Consider the following 16,716-nt stretch of genomic DNA (forward strand, 5'->3'; position numbering starts at 1 on the left):
CTGTATCGCCCAGAAAACTATGTAAACCTACTTTTGCGTCTGTACAGACAAAATCACATTTTACCTTAGATGTAGACACACACACACACAGCCTTGGCTAAACCTTGGCTAAACTATGTACTAAGCTGAAACAGGTATGTAACCAGAACACAAGTTTTTACACTTGTTTTACATGTAAAATTTAAGAAAGACCTGAGTGTGCACCAGAAATGTGAAAATGTTGGTGAGCTTCACCAGGACACATATCAGCCTCAAAAAGAAAACTCCAAATAGAAACCATAGAAAACTGTACCCAATATAACATAATGATACTGCAGGTATTCTTTTCCATGTTATACCAGATGTTTAGGGACTAGAAAAGGATAATAGTTTAAAATAATAAAAATTTCATAGGAGATATTCTTTTTGCATCTGAAAAGCATGGAATCTCCATGTACAAAACCTTTATGTATTCTATTGATAACAGATGAAACTTGACTACATGCAGAGGCATTGCACACTACCGATAGATCACTGGCAAGTTAAAGGAAAACACCCCGCCCCTCTAAACCCCTTATAAGAGCTGCGTGTTACAAACTATCCGATCAGTGGCAGATTTAATCACACAATGAGGAGCCTCATCTTTATAACAGCTTTGTTTCAATGTGGAATAAGTAAGTAGTGGTACCTTACTACTCTCTACTCCAAATTATGCAACAGCTAACCTTCCAGTATTTCAATTTGATTATTAGGACACCGCAAATTCATTAAAACAGTTTCACTGTTACAATATTCTGGTACTGCGCTCTCTAGGATGAATCTTGTGTTTGTTTCAGGCTGGCTCTCTCTCTCTGGTTCTGAATTTCAGACTGTGGAGGTCCAGTTTGGTGAAGAAGTCACACTGCAGTGCTCCAACATTTCCAGAAGTTCAACGCATACAGAGTGGTTCAGAGTGGTCAACCGAGCTACGTTGAGCTGCATTGCCTCTATGTATGGCTCCAATGGACAAGCTTCTTTCTGTGATGGATTTCAAAATGGAAAATTCAATGTGACTTCTAACAACGTTGCCGTCTTTCTTCAAATAAAGCCAGTGGATCTGTCTGATGCTGGCCTGTATTTCTGTGGATTTTTCTTGGACTATCATATAATTATTTCCACTAGGGTAGAGTTGAGAATTCAAGGTGAGTTTTGGTTAAAAACCTCTTTGCAACTTTAGTGTTTCTCATCATGTCATGTGGAAACACAGTAACTACAAACAGAAAATTGTAAAATAATACAACAATCATGGTCACAGGTGGTGAAACCAGTGAAGGAGAGGATTTTATGACTGAAGGTGAGATTCCGTGATGAGTGGGAAGATTTTAATCTTCACTGTGCAGTACTTTCAGCATCTTGTAAAAATATATCTTAACCACACTGTTTAGAAGAGTGCAACAAAACGACCCAACCATTGAGCATCATCTTGGCTGGTCTGACTGGTTTACTCACTATGGTGGTCATTATTCTGGTTTTAAAAATCAGGAAACTTAGTTTCACCTACTCTTGCTGCTGATCAACAAACCCAAAGCAAAGTACTGTGTTGCTAATAAACTAATTACAATTTCATATTTGGCCTTTAGGTCCACAACAGCAACCAGAGCAAAGCAGTGAGGTAAATCCATCTTTTCTCTCTATATAAAATGTTTATGATTTAACAGAACCATTAAACATTTGATGACCCTATGAAAAACCTCAACCTTCAAGCAAGGAGAAAGAACTCTAAACCGTTTATTTTAATGAACAAAAATGAATTATTATAACAATATAACACTATTAATCCCAGCAGAGATATTGTTTAGGAGTTGTCACTTAAAACTGTCAAAGTTGTAAATTATAAAAGAATAAAGAAATTGTATTTTATTATATATAAGCAATTAGACGAAGATTATAAATGAAATGCAATAACAATAAAATGCTAGTTATAACTCTGTCTGCCGAAGAAATAGTTCTTCTGTCACGGCGAGTGAGGTGAGCCGTGTGGAGGAAATGAAGGAGGATCCAAGTGCAGGCAGTCGTGAAGGTGTAAAGGTGGTTTATTGAACATGAAAGTAAATACAAACGGCAAATGGAGCTGGAACTAAACTATACTGGGAAACAACTAAACTACAAAGCACAAACCTGAATGAGAACAAGCAGAGGAGAATGACGATGGACAGCAGGGAGAGCACACGGATGTGACATGGTAGATACACAGATGACGCAGGGTGGAATACACAGACGGACCAGCAACTACAATAACGGAGGACATGACTTAAATACACCCAGAGAAACACAGGGGAATTACACACAGGTGGTGGACACAGCTGGGAATGATCAACAAGACGAGACAGAGGTAAAACTGAACACTCACATGAGACCCAGACCTTCACAATAAAACAGGAAATGAGAACACCACACCAAGACGCAGACCTGACACTGAGAGACAGACAGAATGACACATGGAACCTGAACTAAACTAAACGTGAGATACAACAGAGAACAAATCCTTAAACATGAAACTCAAATAATAAACATCATAATCATCATCATAAACACAACAAGAGAACAAGAAAACAATCCCTGATGCAAACTAAAACCAAAACATAATAACCTCAAACATGGAATAACAAAAACATGAAACTCCACATACTGGGTCCAACGGACCCAGACCCGTGACATCTTCTGTTTTTAGAAAGCAGAAGCATTAGCATGAAGTTTGTTAAGTCAAAGAAGAAGAAAGGAAGACTTTCTTCCATGTTGTTACAACACAAAGCAGCCACCATATTTTATTGAAGTATCTATGTGTGCATAAAGCAAACTGCTATGAATTTGCTATTTCAAAACTCAATATAAACTGTACGTCACAGTGATGGCTTGGGTCATTACATCTCCACTCAATGTTTTTCTGTACATGATAATATGGTGACTCTATAGTCATTAATCTGAGTGTTACAGATTTGCATATGTAATGATGTTATGTGTATCCGGTATTATTATTGAGATATTATAACTCCACCAACTTTTCATATTTTTAACAAACACAGCGTTCACCTAAATTCTTTGATATTTCAGAATATGAGTTCAGGCGATCTGAACTATGCAGCTCTAAGTTTCCAAAAAAAAGCCAAAAGAAGCTGTGGACCTACCACACGAGACCTGGAGCCACATGTTATCTATGCTGCCACAAGATAGACTCACAGGATAGCCTTTGCCTGCCTGACTGCAGAGAATTAAGAATAAATAAAGCATAAATAAAACTTGCATTTGGGCCATGTTTGGGTACTCCTTATTGTGTTTCTGTGTCTTTCTTATTTGTCAGACTTTTGTCTGAGTCGAAAAATGTAGACCGTAGTGGTCTAATAGACCAGTGAAAGGAAGCAACATCACAGCGCCTGACAGTACAACTGGTGAAAAGCTCCCGTGGGTGTGTAACACTCAGAGGAGACATTATTAGGTACAGCTAGCTCTGAGCCATGTCGGCCTTTGGATGTGCCTCAATTTTCTGTGGCATTCTACAAGGTGCTGGAAACTTTCCTCGGAGATTTTGGTCCATATTAACATAAAAAGCATCACACAGTTGTTACAGATGTGCTGACTGCACATCTATATGCAAATCTGTTCCACCATATCCAGCAGTGCACAGCTGGATTGGGATTTGGAGATGGAAGAAAGTATTAATGAACTCACTATCATGTTTGAGATGATCTGAGCTTTTTGTTGTAGCACATTATCCTGATGGAAGCAGCCATGAAAAGATAGGTGGACTGGACAAACTGAGATAAGCCGTAGTGTTCAAATGATACCCATTTTATACCAGGGTACCACCACCCACAGCCTGAATCCTTAAATAAGGCAGGACGCATTGATGCTTTTGTGTTGTTTCTAACAAATTCGGACATTACTATCAAAATGTCATAACAGGAACCAAGATTCATTAGACTGGCAAACTTATTCCAATATTCAGCTCAAGGTACTGCTGCTTACTCATAGGGGAATGAGTAAGCAGCAGTGGGAAGGAGAAACTCTATTTTAACAGTAATAAGCCTGTGTCGACCAGGCTCAGGGATCTGCAGCCATCTGCCATGGTTAGAAAACAGGACAAAGACATGCTGTGGAGTAAAAATGACTAATGACTAAATTCACAGTGATCTATAAGCATATAGAAAGTGAACAAAAACACAAACATGCATCATGGGAAGCCTCTCCAGAAGTCTAGGCCTATTGCAACATAGCTAAATTGGAAATTCAGGGTAAATATATTAGTGGTGCTACAATACTTGTATCAGTATTGAACCGTTCGATACAGTGCTTTCGCTTCGGAGTCCCCCCCACCCCCACCCCTCCAGTGACCCTCACAAGGATAAGAAGAAGAGGATGCATGAATGAAACTGATAAACCTCTCCATCCATCAGGCATGAGTCTTCCACCCTCACCTAGAGACATAAACTGAATGCCCTTGCAACAGTCTTCATCCACTCCTCAAAGACACATGATGCACCACATACCTGCCCCTGTCGTTGTCTCTGCAGGCGACATAATATTGGAATGTTTATAACCAGATGTAACCACACATATTGTTAAAGTGGCATAATGCACATTCAGGGAAATGATGGAGAGAAAGGAACATAAATAAAAAACAGATGATAAATAAAAACAGATGAAGCAAAATGATCAAGTATCAGTCAAACAAAAACACCCTCAAATATGAAAACAGTGAAACTAGCCTCTACTCATGGTCAAAGTTACTCAGATCACCTTTGTTTATTTATTCTTCTGATGCAGGCAAGAAAAAGGGCTTTCGTTTTAGCTGATAGAACATGCTGTCACCACAGTGGAAAATTACAGGGGGAGGAGCATGAGACTGCACAAGAACATCGTCAGGCAAGAAAGCTGCCCATACACACACCGACTGTGTCAGGATGTAATAGAGGACAATGAAAAATGAAAACACCCGACGAAGTTAAAATAAATTCAAATGAATACACATAAGATATTATTTAATTCAGTACTAAGAAACAGCTCTAGTGCAATCCCTGGCTGCATAATTTTCATTAGCCGTTGTGCTTTATAATAAGTGTCATGACCTACACATAATTTTTCATCAAAGCGTGCCAGATTGTTCTTTTAAAAAGTATATATATATATATAGATATCTACATATATATATGTGTGTGTGTGTGTGTGTGTGTGTGTGTGTGTGTGTGTGTGTAATTTCTCATTCTCAATGTTTTTTCTAAAATAGGTAAAAAAAAATCTGTAAATGTACAAAGGCTGGATTTATCTGGTCAAAAGCAAGTAGTTCAAGTTTCATTTCTTCTTCTTAAACTTCATGTGAACCTCTTCTGACTGTGCTCAGACCACACTGTGTAGTCTCTTCCTGTAAAGCGACGAGTATTTTGCTCACACCTCCCTCCCCCAAAGACCTTTTGACTCCCCTAACTTTGTATGCTCTTGTTTCATTAAGATAGAAACAAACAAACCAGCAGAAAAACGGACACAAAAATGTTATAATGACTTCACTAACATACATGTTGTACCCTCATGCACATAGAGAATCAACTAAATGTACAATCACATACAAACTCATGGATGTCTCATCTCATCTGCTCTCAGAAGCTAAGTGGGGTTAGCTTAATGAAGTATATATTTTAGGGGTGCAACGATACACAAAATTCATGGTTCGGTTCGATACTTTGGTGTCACGGTTCGATATTTTTTCGATACAAAAAAATGTTCGTGCCTTTTTAATTTGTCATATATTAAAATTATAAATATATATTTTAACTCAAAAGTACAGTTTTTAAATTTAATGTTGCTGAAACAACAAAATTATTAAAAAATAAAATCCGACATACTGTTTTACTTTTGTCCATGACGTGCTTACCTTCAGGGTCATGCTTCACATGAAGACCAAAATAGTTTCAAAGGCCAGATCTGAATGAGGGTGGGGGAGGTTCAATTTCGGGTAACGTTGAGGCATGTTCCAACGAGCTTAGCTTCTGTCTTGCTAGCTTGCGCTGCGCTCAGTGGATCTGCACTCGACAGGGCCAGACATTTTCCCAGTTAGATTTGGACAGTTATTTTTTGTAAAACCTCGCCCTTTGTCCCATTTCTACCTCATCCAATCAAAGCATGCTGTTATCTGTGTTGCAGATATCAGAGCTCTGCATTTGCATTGTATAGGTAGGTCAATACTAAAATGAAAAAGAAAAAAAACACTCCATCCCTTTAACCCCATTATAAGAGCTATGTGAAACAAACTATCAATGAATAACGGTCGGAAGCGCATCTGTAACTGGAAGGTCGCCGGTTCGATCCCTGGGCTCTCTGTCCTGGTCGTTGTGTCCATGGCGTGCTTACCCTACCGCCTACTGGTGTTGGCCAGAGGGGCCGATGGCGCGATATGGCAGCCTCGCTTCTGTCAGTCTGCCCCAGGGCAGCTGTGGCTACAACTGTAGCTGCCTCCACCACTGTGTGAATGTGAGAGCGAATGAATAGTGGCATTGTAAAGCGCTTTGGGTGCCTTGAAAAGCACTATATAAATGCAATCCATTATTATTATTATTATTATAATCCAACACAGACAGACTGGTTCAAAGTTATCAACAGAACTAAGCCCAGCTGTATTGCTGCTATGTAGGGCAAAGCTTCATTCTGTGATGATTTCAAAATGGAAAATTCAATATGACTTCCAACATCACCTCTGTGTTTCTTAAAATCACACAAGTGAATTTATCTGATGTCGGGCTGTATTTCTGTGGATTTTGCGTGAATAAGCATACGTGAATTCTAATCTTCCAGGTTAGTTTTATGTTCATATGAAATCCAAAAATACCTCAGAGACAAACAAGAAATCACAAAGTATTATAATAGCCATGGTTCTTTACAGGCGGTGAAACCAATGAAGAAGAGGATTTTAAGACTGCAAGTAAAATTACTTTTCTGTCTCTTAATTTTTTTTTCTTTTTCCATTGTGATCATTGTTATTATTATTGTGTGCAATTTAACCAGACTGAATTGGAGTGACGTTTTATTATAATTGCCTTTACAGAAGAGCCTGATAGCGCACACATGATGAAAACCATTCTGGGTTGTCTGACTGGTTTACTCACTATAGTCATCATTATTCTGTTTCTAAAAATCAGTGTTTCATCTATAGACACATGAACCGATAGAAACAGAGGCTGCAGCCTCACTGCTCAATAGTTTGTTGCCTGATGAAGTTCACCTGTCGCTGGCTTTGCTCTTTGAACAAGGTGCTGGGCTGAGGTTGACATTCACTTGGCTTTAGTTCCACTCTGGGTTCTTGGCTAGCATGCTATCTGTGCAGATGCTTGCAAACAGCAAACCTGTAGACTGCACTGCTATTATCTTCCTCTGACACACAAACTAAAGTACTCTGATGCCTCACCATTGCTAATTCAGCTGCACTGCCTTGAATCCAGAGCACGTTTCAAGATTCTGGTTCCAACTTTTAGAGCTTTCCATGGAGAAGCAGCAGCTATCATACTTATTGTACATCATACAAGACTAGACAAAACTGAAGGACATAAAGCTTTTCCCACAGTGGCCCCCAGACTTGCGAAATCTCTCACCTTGTTTGAGAACTGTGGTTTCTTCAGTTTTTATCTTTTATCTTTATCTGCCAAAAAAGCAGCCTAGTGTGGCAACACTGATAGTTGCTACCAGGGGTTTTGATGGCCCACTGCCTGGCTAGACCATTTCTCCACGTGAAAGCCTGGACAGGTTGAAAGAGGCTCCTTAAATAAGGGCTGCATGCTGAACTGAAATAATGATTTTGCAACATACTTTTTCTTTTGGGTTTTTTTTGTTCTTTTTGTGTGTTTTTTACAACAGCCAAGCTTTTTTATCATCATCTCATACCTACCTGTCTTGATCCTGTAAAGAACAAATGTCACAGTTAAAAATGACACAGACTAATGTGTTTTCAGCATTTTCTTCATTAGGCTGTGACACTGTGTCAAATCTCAACACACTGAGTAACCTCATGTATCATGGTTAAACTTTTCCAGCTCAAATGTGCAACTAGTATGTTAAAGTAATTATCATGCCAGAGTGCTACAGTATATCTAGTGGTGCAGTGTTGCTACTGTTGCCTCATAGCAGTGAGGTTTGATTCGCCTGCCTTGACTGGGCTACTTCTACAAATGAAAGCGTGGTCAGACTCTACCTAGCCTCTTGACCACCCTACTTTTTTTGGAGCCAAGCCCAGAATGATCTTTCATATGCTAAGACTGTCACAGTCAAGAATAATGAAAGTAATGACTGTGGTTGTTTTTGTATGTGACTGTAAATTTTTCACCTACAGAATGTGGGCTCTGTTTACTCTGCAGTGTTGAGACTCCACCCACAAACACCCAGAAGCAGAAGGCCTGCAAAAGAGACACAAGTGGAAACTCATGTTGTTTATGCTGCCAGTGCATAGAGCTGATTCTCTGTGTTCATGATGAGATAGCACGTTTAGTGGTTAAGTTTTTTTTTTTACCCTGGACTAAACAGTTTTATGTTTGTTTTTTTCTGCCTTAATTTGTCTTCATATCAAATAAAAGAAGGGCATATAAAGTTTACTAATAGGGAGAGTCAAGTGGTGTTCAGTGGGAAGGACGCATGAGCGAGATACTGATCACGTGACAGGAAGAGACTTCACAGTGTGGTCTGAGTGCTGAACTCCCACGGCCTGTACAGTCAGTAATGGTTCACAGCAAAGTTTAAGAAGAGGCAGCGGATATTAAAGTACTGTCTTTTGACTAGATAACACCAACCTTTGTATTTTCACAGACTTTAGAAAAATATAATGATATGTTTTATAATGAAATGTAATTAAAACATTTTTTTCAATCCTGCAAGCTTTCATGAAAAACAGTGAGGACCAGTAAGGATTCGCTGATTTCAAGACTACAGATGATTAAGAATCAAAGAAAATCAAAATCCTGCAACAGTCACCTCTTTACTGATGGAAACGATGGAATCACAGATTTAAAAGTACATTAGTGGTACTAAAGTTACATCATCTAAATTTATTTTAACTTTTTTTTTTTCATTTTCCTCTATTACATCCTCACACAGTGTGTATATCAACAGTTTTCTTGCCTGACCATGTTCTTGAGCACATTCTGGCGCGCAACAGGTCTTGTGCACCTCCCCCTGTTATTTTCCACTGTGGTGACAGCACTGTTTATCAGCCGAATTGAAAGCCACAGAAACGCTAGCCTTTAAAACCACACGCAACAAATACTGTGTTGTTTTCACACTTACTTATTTCACTTCATTCTTTCTTTGCATGCATCAGAACAATGAATATAGTTGATCTAAGTGTCTTTAACCATGAGCAGAGGTTGGATTCACTGTTTTCACATGCATTTACTGATAGGGTTACTGATAGGGTTAGGGGGAAAAAAAGGGCTCTGAGAGAAAACTTCAGTGAGCAGCGCTTCCCTTTGTCAAAATGCCTCTTTAGTGGCAAAGTGCTAACTCAGTTAAGCACTCATGTTCTTTGAATGTATGTTATGACTTTAACTTTCCTAAATGTTCTACTGTGGGAGGTGCCTGTGTGAACGTGTGGCATTCTTATCTTAGACTCTGGCCTTTATTCTGCTGTCACTGACATGCTTACTCCACTCAGCTTCATGCATTGTACATAGAATGCACAGTTCCGCATTCAGGTAGGCAGGAAGTGAAACACGTTGACACTCTTCCTTTCTCCAGTGTAGTTATGAAGATGGATGGATGGATGGATGGATGGATGGATGGATGGATGGATGGATGGATAGATAGATAGATAGATAGATAGATAGATAGATAGATAGATAGATAGATAGATAGATAGATAGATAGATAGATAGATAGATAGTCTTCAAGTTAAGGCTATAGATGTACCCTTAAAAACAACCTATAATACACTAATCATAGCATGTAAAAACAAGGTGGCAGGTCATCAACTCTTGAGAAGGTTCGTAATTCAATCCCTTGTTGTTCCAGTCTGCATGCCAAAGTATCCTTGGGCAAGATACTGAACCCCACATTGATTCCCAATGTTTTACTGGAGCGTGAATATTGGATGGAAAGCACTTAAGTGTAGAAAAAAGTTCTTGTGTAAATAGATACATGCAGTATAAAGCACTTTGATTGCTAAAGGAAAGTATAAAAGCTTAGTGTGCTACTGAATCTGAACAAGAGTTTCTATCAGGAAGGTGCAGAAAGTTTGGCCATCAGCCTTCTGCATGAGAACAAAAGCCTTGATGTCCCCAGAAAAAAAAGTGTGTGGTTTTAGTGATTGGTTAGTGAAGATGGTTGTGGAAGTAAACTGATCCTCCCTCAAGCTGTATCACCACACAGGTGCTTGAGAGTTTGTTGTGGACATCTTCAATGCACTTCACAAACCAAGATCTCTTTATGAGTTTTATTCATCTTTACAAAGACAACAAACAGCAATACAGACAGCATGACAGCAGTCTGAATGTGTTTTAACCAAGAGGGACCACAAGCCTTGAATATTTAGAGAGGCAAGTTGTGTATCTGCCATGGTCACAGAACACATTCAGTACGTGTGTGTGTGTGTGCAAAAGATATTCAGTAAGGAGCGGTCTTAAAATCTTCTTCTGTTTTTGATAATTTATTGATTATATAAATATTTAGAGTTATATAAACATCAGGCTCAAAAATCCCATACAGGTATGGGTAGATGTTACAATTAGACAATGAAAATATGAATTAGCCAATATTTTATCACTAGTTAACCCTTGTGATGTCCTCGGGATTCCCATACACTTGTTTGCCATACACCTGGGGTCATTTTTGACCTGAGGACAACACAAAAATCTGCAGGTTTTGACAAAATCTTAAAGTGTTTAACTTTAGCTACCATCTTTTTCGTTTTTCATTTATGGTGGGTGAAATTGAGTGTGTTTTGGACAACGTCTGAGCTTTAAATGCGAAGGATAGTGGACAGTGATTGTTACTGAAAGAAGATCTATATCTGGATTTATTAGACTTCATCACTTAGAACTGTTTCATCATTGCTTATTCAAATATGAAGGGAGGTTCAAAGAAAACTAACATCTTCTGATCATGTATGCTTATATGTGGAAAGATCTCTGTAGTGGGGTGTGGCTGGTGGCTCAGCTATAGGGGAGGAATGAAGCAGCAGAGACAGAGCTTAGGGGAGGGTGGAGGCCACAGGGTTAGGGTTCATCATGACCATCAAGACTTTCCCTATTTCAGTAGCATACTGGGTCCAGGATAGGGATAGGTTTAAAAAATGGATTTCCTGATTCAAATCAATTTGAATGTGAATAATGCAATATCAATTCATTAATTCTTGAAATTGATTTTAAATATAAATGTATTTTGTCATAAATGCCAGAATCTCAGCTTAAAGCTCATAAAAGTATTTCGACAAACGCCAAACAGCTAAAACAACAAACGATTAAAGAGCAGGTAAACTGATTGCCCAAAATATGTAAACACAAAGCATGACCAGCAGAGTTGGGCAGTAACGCGTTCCGATTACTTTTTTCAAGTAATGAGTAAAGTAAGGGATTACTATTGCAAAAAAGGTAATTAGATTACTGTTACTTTCCCGTAAGCACGCTGCGTTACTAAAACCGTGATTTTTTTTGCGAGTGTGTCTCATGACAGTGACGTACGCGAGTGCGACATTCGTGGCAACAGCTGTGTGCAGATCAAAAATGGATAACATATCGAGTGCGGGAGAGAGTATGAGCGTGCAGCGTTTAAAGCGTAGAAATACTGACCTTACTTTGAGTTTGATTCCGTGAAAAGTGACAAAAACATTAGCGTCCACTGTTCACTGCGTGGGAAGAAAACTTCTTTTTACAGTGAAAAAAACCCTAAACGTCCGAGCAAGCACCAAGTACGCTACCACGTAATGGGAAACTCACAGAGAAACTGCCGTATCCTTCCACTGACCACTGCGGCACACCTGCACCAAAGCATACCTGCCCCACTCCTGCTATACAGGTGAAAAAAGGGAGCCACGACCGCTGAGTCTTTGATTTTATTTATTTTCTGCTGTGTTTTACTTGCATCTATTTGAAAGACTGAGTGTAAACACAAAAAACGAATTTATTTTATGTGCTGGAATGTGTAGAAAATAGGTTTAAATGTTAAACATATTTCTTCCAGTCAGAGAATGTTGCATATAATTTAATGTTTGCTTGATGCATAAAGTTAAATGATCAAAATTAATAAAACAAGTTTTAAAAAGAGACTTTTTCATTTGATTACATTTATATGATGGATTATGCAGAAAAAGTAGAATTGGGCTGAAAGATCTATCGCTTTATCACCTATTTAGGGGATAAATCATGTTTTAAAAAGTTACTAATTAACTAAGTAACTAACTACTTTTGAAAATAAGTAAACAGTGAAGTAATGGGATTACTTTTTTCAGGAAGTAATCATTACTGATTACTTTTTCAAGTAACTTGACAAACACTGATGACCAGACAGCAGTAGTGTGTACGTATATACTATCGGGTGCTGAAAACTGAAATCTTACAGGTTCCGAAACAGCAGGTTTTGTCACTCTCCAACCAAAATTCACTCAACCAGCGGTTAAAGAAGATCAAAACTATGCTTAAATTCGCTCTTACTTTTGCTCTTTGCTTCCACCAAATCACACTTCCTTCTCAGTGTACTTCAAGACCAGTTTCCCATTAAAAATGTCTATTTTGTGCATTCTTCACTCGCTTACTAAGCACCAGTCTACCGTTGTGTTCAGTGCTGTCGGCCGCTGTTTTCTTTTTTTGGGGTTTTTTTTTTCAAAAATGACCTCCAACAAGAAATCCTTATTTCTGCTGTTCAGCACTGAAGAAATTTAAACTTATACCAAATTGCAAAGCACTTGGCTGTGTCTCTAATAAAATCTCTGTAACTTTACTTCACTTCAGCATCAGGTAATGTTAATATGTTGTTTCATGGTTTTCTTCTGTTTTTTGATCTGCTACAAAAAGCCAGGCCAGGAAAAATTCCTTCATATTTTAATTACCATGACACAAAAACATCTGATGAAGTCTCACAAGTGTCAATTTTTTTATACCTAAATAGTTTACATTGAGTTTGTGATTGCAGAGAAATAGTCAAATAATTTGGAATTAATTTTTTTAATTTACAAGGTTTAGAGGGTTCTTTTGACAGTACATATCCAATATAAATTATCAGAATTATAATATTTCTGACTTCCTGAGTCAAGATGGAATCAAACTGAATTGAATAGGGAACTTTTGAATCAGAATTGAATCAGTTGTAGAAATCAGTGACGGTACCCAGCCCTAGTCCAGGAGGGACAGAGAGAGTGGATGATTAGAAAAGAGCTCGAGCCAGAGCAAAAGCAAAGAGCAGAGCGGCTTGGAGTAGCTGAAAAGACATTGTGTTATAAAGTGTTTTACAAACCCGAACATTACAGCTAACAGTTAGGTTTTTCTGTCTCAGTGCAGCTAGCCAAACAATGAAGAACCTCCTAATAAGACAGAGAGTGAAAGTGGACAGTATATCCCTAATGTAAAACTTTGTTTTAGGGCCATCCAGTTCTTGGTTCTATTATTAGTTAGCTAACATAAATAAAGTAAATCTATTGATTGCAACCAACCAACTAAACATGTTTTGAAAACTTTAACCTTAAGCACTTATTTCTTAAATCCAGCTGCGCAGACAGTGTTACATCTATGACAGTTTTTGAGAGTAGGGCTCTATGGTGTAAAATAGCCTTAATAAATGTGGTGTTCCATGTCCACTTTAAATACAGCAATCTGTTCTCCACAAACAAAGCACGTGGTTTTGCCTCTGACTGAGTAAATACTTAGCTCACACTTCAAATAAGAACTTCTGACATGTTTCAGGACATCTCTCATAAATGTCTGTTCCAACGCATTTTCAGTGAAGCTGAAATTCAACAGCAAAATGGGCCCACTATGATGCCAAAGTACCACATTCTTCTTTCGTTTTAAATGTAAACCATTTTAGGGCCGAGAAGAGGACTGTGGGAGTTTCTGAGTTACTTTTTATGAATTTCTGCCACACTGTGAAGTTTTTTGGTAAAATTTGGAATGATAACATTTGGAAACTTTGTAACTGGATTTATAAACAGAAATGTATGCAAAAGCATTACATTGTATAGGCAGATCACTGGCAAGATAAAAAAGAAAAATACACTCCGCCCCTCTGAACCCCTTTATATGAGTTGTGTTGTACAACATATCCATGCAGTTACAGGATTAAACGCATGATGAGGAGCTTCGTCTTGAGCACAGCTTTATTTCTCTCCAGCCTCAGTAAGTACTGGCACCTCAGTACTTTCAAATAATGGAATAAGTGAAGTCATTAAACAGATATAATGGATGTTGTTGTCCTGTAACACTGTAGGCTCAGACATAAACATCATGTTCTTTCATTCCAGGCTGGATCTCTGTCTCAGGTTCTGAGTTTCAGACTGTGGAGGTCCAACTTGATGAAGAAGTCACGTTGAAGTGCTCCAACATTTCGAGTCATCCAACACAGACAGACTGGTTCAAAGTTATCAACAGAACTAAGCCCAGCTGTATTGCTGCTATGTATGGATCTCAGGGCAAAGCTTCATTCTGTGATGGATTTCGAAATGGAAAATTCAATATGAGTTCCAACAACACCTCTGTGTTTCTTAAAATCACACAAGTGGATTTATCTGATGTCGGGCTGTATTTCTGTGGATTTTACGTGAATAAGCATACTGTCATTTCCAATGCAGTCGAGTTAAGAATTCAAGGTAAGCTTGTAGGGAGGACTTTTGTCTTCCAGGTTAGTTTTATGTTCATATGAAATCCAAAATCAGCTCACAGACAAAAAGGAAATCACAAAATATTATAATAGCCATGTTTCTTTACAGGCGGTGAAACCAATGAAGAAGAGGGTTTTAAGACGGAAAGTAAAATTACTTTTCTGACTCGTAACATTTTGTTTTTCATTGTGATCATTATTATTATTAATATTACGTGTAAATCAAACAGATTGAATTAGAGTGATGTTCTATTATAGTCTCTTTTACAGAAGAGCCTGGTAATACACATGTGATGAGCATCATCCTGAGTGGTGTGACGGGTTTACTCACTGTGGTGGTCATTGTTCTGGTTCTAAAAATCTGGAAACTTCAAACAGGTAAAATTTGCTGTAATTTTTGTGCCTCCTCTTATAAGTTGATTTGAAATTCAAAGGAAAGTATGGTGGTATTAAAGAGCTAATCATATGTTTATATTTGCTCCTTATCTGCAGAACCTAAACCAGAGAGAAACAAGGTAAAAAAAAAATTGTCTTAAATTAGAATTTACAAGCTTAATGTTATGAGTTGAAAACAAATATCCCAAATATTATCCGAATCAGGCAAAACGTTATTACTCACAGCAGGGAAACATTTTAGTACTGTAACATCAGTAGGACTTATGTCATTAAGATTCTCCTCATTTCTTTTAGTTCATTGGATATGATAATATTTTAACTTAACTTGGATTCTTAATTAAATTTTGTTTAATACTGTGCTGCCCAGCTGGTATAGATAAGGTATTATGGAATTAAAATCAAAAAATCCCATTTAATGCAAAATATTTTTTGGTACAAACCACAAGTCAATAAACATTTCACATATGTGTTGTAAACTCAGCTGTGTAACTATTTGATTTTCAGAAAGTGAGCTCAGAAAATCTGAAGTACACGGGGATGAATATACAGATGAAGGGCAAAAGCAGCTGCAGGTCTGTGGCACAGACAGAGCTGGAGACACATGTTGTGTATGCTGCCGCCAGACAGACTCAATAAGTGGAGCTCATGCTATATGATAGTAACCTGCTGATGTAGTTTTGTGGATGTTTTGTGGATGACATGGCAAAAACTGGCTGGCAAAAAATAAAAATAATAAAATTTGCACTAAAGTCTTTGTATCTTTACTTTTGTGTTTCTGTCTGCAAAAATATGCATCATCTATTTTTTTAAGTAGATGATGTAATTTGAGTATTTCAGGCTTTTAGTCTCATTTTTGCTCAACATTTCTGCTCAACATTTCTGACACATAATGAAAATGTCTCAATGTCTTTCCTCAGGAGCAAGCTCACATTTTGCAATATCACAAAATGTGAACCAAAGGCAAACAAAAGACAATTTTGTAACCTAGCTAATAAACAGAAGAAATGAGTCTTCAACAAAAAGGGCTTCTTGATGCAACTAACTTGCCTCAAAGTGTTCAATATTTTTTGTGTATAATAAGTATTTAAAGCCGTACATGACATTTACGTCTCTATCCTAAATCACCCTAACCTGCTGAACGTCTCTAGCCAACATTTACATGTGGGGCCCATATGGTTTAGAAATGGGCTGAAAAATGAACCCATACAGGAAGGACCACGGATCTGTAATGGCCCCATGTTAAATGTCCATATAAGTGTTATGTTGAGAAAATTTGGTCACTAAATGAGCCCCAACTGGGCAAAGTACACAAAAACCCATCCGGGCCCCATCTTTCAAATTTGTGTGGGTCCCATTTGGGTACCACAACAGCTAAAAATTGGGTTTTAACCCTTTAGTGCCGATCGGAGCGGGAACGCTCTGTTTTGCGTAACTATTTTTAAATCCCAGTAGCACTGCAACCACGTAAGCTAGCGCAAAAATTTTTTTTGCATATGAAACCGGAGGAGTTGTACTTACATCTTATGCCAT

General features: G+C 38.0%; 2 protein-coding genes across 2 annotated transcripts; both read left to right on the plus strand.

Moving 5' to 3' along the window:
* Positions 1-607: 607 nt before the first annotated feature.
* LOC146636877 (uncharacterized) lies at positions 608-3,189 on the plus strand. Its single transcript, XM_085350393.1, has 6 exons — positions 608-653; positions 816-1,160; positions 1,274-1,312; positions 1,404-1,508; positions 1,599-1,630; positions 3,070-3,189. The coding sequence occupies exons 1-6, from the start codon at positions 608-610 to the stop codon at positions 3,187-3,189; spliced, it is 687 nt and encodes a 228-aa protein (XP_085206519.1).
* An 11,071-nt stretch (positions 3,190-14,260) lies between these two features.
* Positions 14,261-15,822, plus strand: LOC146636878 (uncharacterized). The gene is made up of 6 exons (XM_085350394.1): positions 14,261-14,309; positions 14,435-14,779; positions 14,900-14,938; positions 15,061-15,168; positions 15,283-15,305; positions 15,691-15,822. The coding sequence occupies exons 1-6, from the start codon at positions 14,261-14,263 to the stop codon at positions 15,820-15,822; spliced, it is 696 nt and encodes a 231-aa protein (XP_085206520.1).
* The last annotated feature ends 894 nt before the right edge of the window (positions 15,823-16,716 follow it).

The sequence above is a fragment of the Diplotaxodon limnothrissa genome, linkage group LG3 (genome assembly GCF_057381915.1).
Source record: "Diplotaxodon limnothrissa isolate DT_005_m linkage group LG3, D_limnothrissa_male_GT1.1, whole genome shotgun sequence".
NCBI lineage: Eukaryota > Metazoa > Chordata > Actinopteri > Cichliformes > Cichlidae > Diplotaxodon > Diplotaxodon limnothrissa.

Bases quoted from the DNA above. Each gene is read 5' to 3' on its own strand.
- LOC146636878 (XM_085350394.1), top strand. From the start codon at position 14,261: ATGATGAGGAGCTTCGTCTTGAGCACAGCTTTATTTCTCTCCAGCCTC. The intron at 14,310-14,434 runs GTAAGTACTGGC...CTTTCATTCCAG, and splicing joins TTTATTTCTCTCCAGCCTCA to GCTGGATCTCTGTCTCAGGT. The intron at 15,169-15,282 runs GTAAAATTTGCT...CCTTATCTGCAG, and splicing joins AATCTGGAAACTTCAAACAG to AACCTAAACCAGAGAGAAAC.
- LOC146636877 (XM_085350393.1), top strand. From the start codon at position 608: ATGAGGAGCCTCATCTTTATAACAGCTTTGTTTCAATGTGGAATAA. The intron at 654-815 runs GTAAGTAGTGGT...TGTTTGTTTCAG, and splicing joins TTTGTTTCAATGTGGAATAA to GCTGGCTCTCTCTCTCTGGT. The intron at 1,313-1,403 runs GTGAGATTCCGT...CACACTGTTTAG, and splicing joins AGAGGATTTTATGACTGAAG to AAGAGTGCAACAAAACGACC.